Here is a 6,912-nt window from a genome sequence, read left to right on the forward strand (position 1 = left end):
TATATATATATATATATAAATATATATATATATATCAAGCCAATTTGCGGGTTTATTTCCCCCCGATAATTGAAACTCCACTTAGTCTTTGTGTTCTTTCTTAATTTTTTAGTGTACATCTTTTGTGGGGTATACGATTACTTTGGTATGCTGGATTTAATATTCTTTTTGTTACACTTTTTCCTTTATTGTATTTTTAGACGGAGATCCTTATTCCCTCCCTGTTTTTGTACTTTTAATTTATATTAACACGTAGGGAGGCACGAGATGTTTTTTCCCTTTTTATTATTTTTTTTTTTTTGAAAGCCCAAAAGGCTAATATATTAACTAAAAAAGTAAGATACTGATACAATGTGTTGGAGGGCCCAAAACATAGCTCTCTGCCAACACCAAAACCAAAAGGGGTTCCAAAACTAGAAATTACTAAAAAGTACATTAGAGACAAAAAGAAAAAAGCCTAAAACTATTGAAATACAAGGTATCTGGTGGCTAGAGAGCACTCAATTTGGATTTGCCTCTGCTTATGGTTCTAGGAAAGGAGCAAGCTAATAAATTGGTGAGATGGTTGTCATTTTCAATAGTGACCAATGTATCATCCAACATGTTTCCGAACTGGAGTCGACCTCCATTCTTCTTCTTCCCCCTAGAATAGACCTGTCATTCTTCATCCGAAGATTGACTCACCTGATCTGGCGCCGTCTTCGTTGAGTAAAAATCTCCAGCGTTAAATTGTTCTGCGCCGTCGGCGCTGCTGGCGCTGAGCATTTTTTCAAAAACTTAATTTTGACTCTAAATTTCATCCTTTTGCATTCTTTTTTGCTTTAATCCCTAAAAATCAACAACCTGCAAGAAAATATCAAAATACCTTCTATTAAAGTGCAATATCACCAGAAATGAGTATAAAATATGGGTCTAAAAATGCATATATTTTCGGTATATCATTGTTCGTCCTTAGGAACAACGATGTTGGGAAGAGGATCAGGTTGCATCTTCTCAGTTGGGATAATAGGTGGCTGTTCTTTTGTGATATTTGGCCTTAGATGAGGATGCAGTCGATAGCAAATAGTAGAGTTGTGTCCAAACATACTACAATGAGAGCAATAGAGAGGATGTGGTTCCATTTCAACCTTTTGCCAATACCCGTTGTGAATAGTGTCAATCCATATCTCATCTGCAGCCGGTTGAGTGATATCTCTCTCTACTAACACACAAGCCACAGAGAGTCTAGTGACAGCAAGCATAGGACTATCCACTTTGAGAGGCTTACCGTAAGCAGTTGCTAAAGAGTAGAGGATTTTCATGTTGAAAAGATGTAATTTTAACCCCAAAAACTTTATCTAAAAAGGAATAATAGGGGACTCCGCTTTTGGATCAAAGCCGACTGTCCACTTCAGAATATTCATAAAAATATTGTCAATCTTGATAGTTTTACGAGAGAAAATGCGAGTGTAATCTGCATCACGAGATAGCTGAATAAGTACATGTCTACCGTCAACCCAATGTTCCAACTGCCCAATAGTTTCATAACATCAAACTCCTTCCTAATGATCTTCAGTTTTGGGTGACCATAAAGGAATTTCCCCACTAGAAAAAAAAGCCAAGAGAATGCGAGAGTACTGGTTTCAGCCTCTGTGATAATAAGTGCAAGCTTCCCATTTTTTTTCAAGCTTTCTGATAAAATTGTGATCACTTCCACCTTAAAAAGCCTCATGGAAAAATTCTGCAACATTGCAAGACTTACTAATAGCAAAACCAGGTGCTGAATCTAGAGGGGCACTAGCAGGAGAGGACAAGTCGCAGACAAGGGCATCTGCATAGGAACGGATCATCAAGGCCATCTCCCTCCCGAGATGTCACGGTCAAAAGAGATGGCGGGCCGCGATAAGAACAAGATGCAAGAAGGAAATCTGCCAGGAAGGGGCGTCCATCTGCGACGTGCGAACTAGTCGAGCAGGAAGACGAAAGCGAGCAGCGCGTTGTTGTTTAGGATCGTCTTCGTCGGTCGCGAAAGAAGACACATCGTCGATTAAGAGACGACGTGCGAACAGAGGCGTCGTCGTCGTCTTCGGTAAGCGAACAAAGCGACGTCGTCGGGTTGGAAGAGACAATTTGCGAGCTTAGTCGGGGAGAAAAGAAGTGAATCTGATAGTTTCAGCGTCGGGAATTGCCATCAAGCGATGAATGACTAGCATATTATAAGATTTTTTATAGATTCACATACATATGAAATTCTTATCCTCGCATACATATTGAATTCTTCTCATTGAATTACTGCAGTTTAGAAGTGTGATTACTCAGGGGATATTTTTAAATAACTCATTATATTACTTTAATATTATTTTTAGGTTTTAAACATTTGAACAAGATGAATAGAAGATGAGAACAACGACAAGAAATGTACAATTTTTACTTGTTAATTTTAATTGTTTTCTTTAATGGCTCTTTCATTTATTTTTTGAATATTAAATTTATTATTTGAATATTAAATTGTTAGTGATAGAATTAAAATAACAGAAATTTGATTTCCACTATCTGGTTGTCCGTTCCCATTTTGGTTAACTCCAAACCCCGGGTTGGGTCGTGACAGGTGATTGGCTGTTGAAATATATCAAAACTTATACCTACTCGAGAAAAATCTCTCTAAACATACAACTGATCTGACCTTTATATGTACCTCAAATTTTTTAGTATACTGAGTTTATATCCTTCAAAAAAGAAGTCATGTGATGGAATTATCATCCGGGTATCCTAATTTCAATTATACTACTAATTGGTATCCACATTTGTTTATCAATAAAAAATATAATTTTTATAAGTGTGAGACTTGTCAACTTGCTAAAAATACTAGACATAGTTTTCACATAATTCAATATAAACCCTCACATCTTTTCATCATCCACAGTGATATCTTCAAAGGTAAAAATCCTAAGTGAGGCTAGATGGTTTGTCTCATTTGTGGGTACTCCTAATGAAGGAAAATTCTAAAACAACCCAAGTCTTCTGAACTTTTCATGACATGATTCAAAATCAATTTCGATACAAAATTCAGATCCTCAAAATTGATAATGCAAAATAATATTCCAATGTGAATCATCCATGTGAATCAATGTATTGCTACCCTACAATAAAATGAAATAGCAGAAAGAAAAAACAAACATTTACTTGAGTTGTCTTGTTCAATCAAAATTTCTAATCAAATTCCAAAATATTTTTATGGGGAAGTAGTTCTTACTGCAACATACCTTATCAAATGAATGCCTAATGGAGTGCTTTAAAATACTACTTCAAGTATTGATGGTTACCTATTCACACATCAGCATTTTCTCTTGTATTATACCACTTTAAATGTTTGTGTGTGTATCCCATGTTCACATTCAATTCTCAACTCAAACCAAACTTGACATTAAATCTATCCAGTGTATCTTGGAGGATTTGATAGGAATATCTTAGAAAACCTTTGATTGGTTTATTTCTTTTCTATTTCATGTCTTTCTATTTTTTATTCAAAATTATTTCATTCCTAATTTAGATCGGATATATTTGGAAAGTTTGTAAAAAAGAATGAATTGATTTCCCTATAAATATATGTACCTTTTTGTGAATAAACAATCAAGGAATTTTTAAAATCTACATGAAAGAATTACACGAGAACTTTTAAGTAATATATGGAACCTTGGTGAAAGGTTTTGTTCTGATTAATCTGACCAATGGCAATGATCACACTTTATAGACCTAAATTGATGCATCCTAAAAATACCATAAAGAAAATTGGCAACAAAAAAAAGAAGTAAAAAGTAAAAACATTTCAAACAATTCTGGAGGTTTTCTTTCTTGATGAAAAGATACCAAAAATGTAAATAATGTAGACACTAGAGATTAATAACATACACTTTCAACCCACGCCATTTCTACCAAGAAATTAGAACATTCGTCCTGCAAAAGGAAACAATTGAAAATTTTACAAAGTATATTGAGAATTGCAAGCGTAAAAATAAAGCCACTCAATTGAACCATACAAAAATTTTCTCGAAGAAAGACATTCAAAGCACGCCAAGAGAAAAAAAAAGATTAATTCAGAAAGTTAGTATATTGGGAATAACAAGCATAAACATAAAACCGCTCAACTGAACCATACAAACATTTTCTTGAAGGAAACATTCAAAGAATGTGAATAACAACTACGGTGCATCCATGCAAACATACATGAATGCGTACATTTGTATATATCCTGTAAGGGAACGTCCAGCATTCTCATACCTAAACATTTAAACATAGCTATGGAATATAAGAAACAAAAAACGTTGGACGTCTCTAACATAATTAAACTAATATCATACACAATTCTAGCATTTCTAAATCATTCAAACATCTATTGGATGCAGAATGATTTTTTTTTTTTGCAAACGACATCAATCGCACCAAAAGAAATTCTAGGGTAGTCTTAAAATGAATTAGAATTTAAAACATAAAATATCCATAATATTTATTTTAATGATTTTGATGAATAAAAACCAACAGTTCAACTAAACATAATTGGTGGATTTCTATAAGACTTTGATCATTACCAATTTTTTAAACACAACATTTAAAGTTTTTGAATCAATGATTAATACAGAATCCTAAGATGTTACTAAAATGTGATGTGCCGCAACTTAATTCACTTGTGAGAAGTGAGTAAGACTTGGCTAGGTCATTATTCATAAAATATGCTTACAACTAATCCAGTTAGAATAAAAGTGGCAAAGGTTTGGCCATGACATTTGCTTGGAAGGGACACTACAATCAGTCAAAATGTAATGAAAAGTAGAGAATAACTTGCAAGGCCCAAAACATAAAAAATATAATATTATAAATAAAAATGACCCGGGATCATATCAATAGAAAATTACTCACAATTTAAGAAATAGTTAGTGAACAAATAATTAAAGAAGTAAGATTTTCTACTTGTAGTTTTAGAAAATATCAATAGTTTGGCTATTAAATTTATACTTATGACATAAGAAAAATATATGGCATGCTGCAAAGAGACATAAAATATTAAAAGCAGGTAAAAAAAATATCAGAAGACTTTAATTAAGTTGGATGTCTTAATGTTAAAACCTAAGTTACCCTAAAAAAATCATTAATAAAATTGCACCGATTAAGTTGGGTTGATTTGAAGAAAACGTTCAGAAAATATACAAGTGTTATAAGTTTGAGGAGCCGACATCAGTCACCACTGATAAAGTAAATGCAGATATTTCAGATTTATAAATCCCCTTCTGAGTGGCCCCTATTGACGGAGGTCCAGCATGTCCAAAGAGAAGACATTTTGTGCCATGCCTAGAATAGTACAAGTATTTCAAATGTTAGATTCAGCTCAGCGGGGTACCCATCAAAAAATGTCAAGACATAAGGGATGAACCACAGCATTGAAATATTCCCAAAGAAGAGAATAAAATTTTTCAATAAGATCTAATTCCTGTCATAGAAGATATCTCTCCTGAGTGATAGCTCGTGAGAGTGGCACCGTCAGCCACAAATTTCATCCTAGAATTGATTTCTTTTTACACACTTGTTCATCAACTAAGTTCACTGGGCACGAAAAGTGGAAGAAGTGTTTCAAACTTAAGGGCTCGAGAGTTATATTGCGAGAACCCACCTCTATATGCAACTACCGCACATGATGTGTAAAAGATGATGGATGCCTATTCTACCAAAATATGTTGTGGAATGAGAACACCGACATGATCGACCTACCAGGGGGCTTGACATCATGCCATGAGAAGCTAGAAACTTCAACAAATAGGGTCAAAGCTCCCCCAACCCTGGGAGACTGATGCAAAGCAAGGGGTAGGGGTCGAACCGACCCCCTCCCTCTTTTCATTAAGCGGGAATTTTCCCCACATTTTTTCTGTTCTCCCAACTATGCGTCTATTATAAATTGGTGTTTGAATTAGGGTTAGATAATTGTGAGTTATTTCAGGTTTCTATTTGGATAGCCGTCAACGTCCCCTTATCCCATTCGAGGGGTGTATCCAATGGAATGGGCGGTACTCTGACTGTATCCCTCTCCAAGACAGCAACAATTTTTGCTTCACAACAGATCCTCTGCTAGGACTCCTCCCTTCTCGCCACCGTTTTCCCATTCCCGTGACTCCGCTACAAGGTCTCCTCTCTACTTCCTCTCCAGCCCCTTCCTGTAAAACCTTCCCCTCCTTTTAGCCGCACTGCTACTCGTGATCTTCCCCTCCAAAAACATCCTCCCTCCTTCCACCTCTCGCCTACAACCCGCACATCTTACAACAAACGGCCATGCCCTCACCCGGTTTAGCAAGGGATAGGGGTCGAACTGACCCCATCCTCCTACTTTTCACTACAAAGGAATTCCCTCCCCCAACCCTCCCAACCTATCTTTTATGTTTTCTCGCCTATATGTCTATTATAAATAGGTGTGTTGGTTGAATTAAGGTAAAATTATTGTGAGTTATTTCAGGTTTTTGTTTGGATAGCCTTCAGCGTCCCCTTTTCCCCTTCGAGGGCTATATCCGACAAAATGGGTGGTGCTCCGACTATATCCCTCTCCAAATGTGGTGATTACCTACCTCTCCTGCTAACTGTCGTAATCTATGTTCCCAGTCGACACCCAACCTCCCTGCCCGTCACTTGTTCCTCTCAAACAACCGCACAATTTTTGCCTCCAGTAGATTCTCCGCTAGGCCTCCTCCCTTTCCTCCACCCTTTTCCCATTCCAGTGACTCCAGTACAAGGTCTTCTCTCTACTCCTCTCCAGCCCCTTCCTGTGACGCCTTCCTCTCCTCTCAGTCTCATTGCTACCCATGATCTTCCCCTCCAACAACATCCTCCCTTCTTCCACCTCTCACCTACAACTCTCACATCTTACAACAACCGACCATCCCCTCAACCGGTTCA

General features: G+C 36.5%; 1 protein-coding gene across 1 annotated transcript in view; it reads right to left on the reverse strand.

Annotated features, from left to right (window-relative positions):
• Window positions 1-3,888: 3,888 nt before the first annotated feature.
• Window positions 3,889-6,912, reverse strand: part of LOC110018966 (lysophospholipid acyltransferase LPEAT2) — a gene marked incomplete at its 3' end in the record, with an annotated part of 45,867 nt that continues 42,843 nt past the window's right edge. Inside the window, 1 exon segment of the mRNA XM_020716459.1 lies at window positions 3,889-3,933. Within this exon segment, the coding sequence (XP_020572118.1) occupies window positions 3,889-3,933 (45 nt within the window).

This window comes from Phalaenopsis equestris, unplaced genomic scaffold, assembly GCF_001263595.1.
Source record: "Phalaenopsis equestris unplaced genomic scaffold, ASM126359v1 Scaffold000036, whole genome shotgun sequence".
NCBI classification, from domain to species: domain Eukaryota; kingdom Viridiplantae; phylum Streptophyta; class Magnoliopsida; order Asparagales; family Orchidaceae; genus Phalaenopsis; species Phalaenopsis equestris.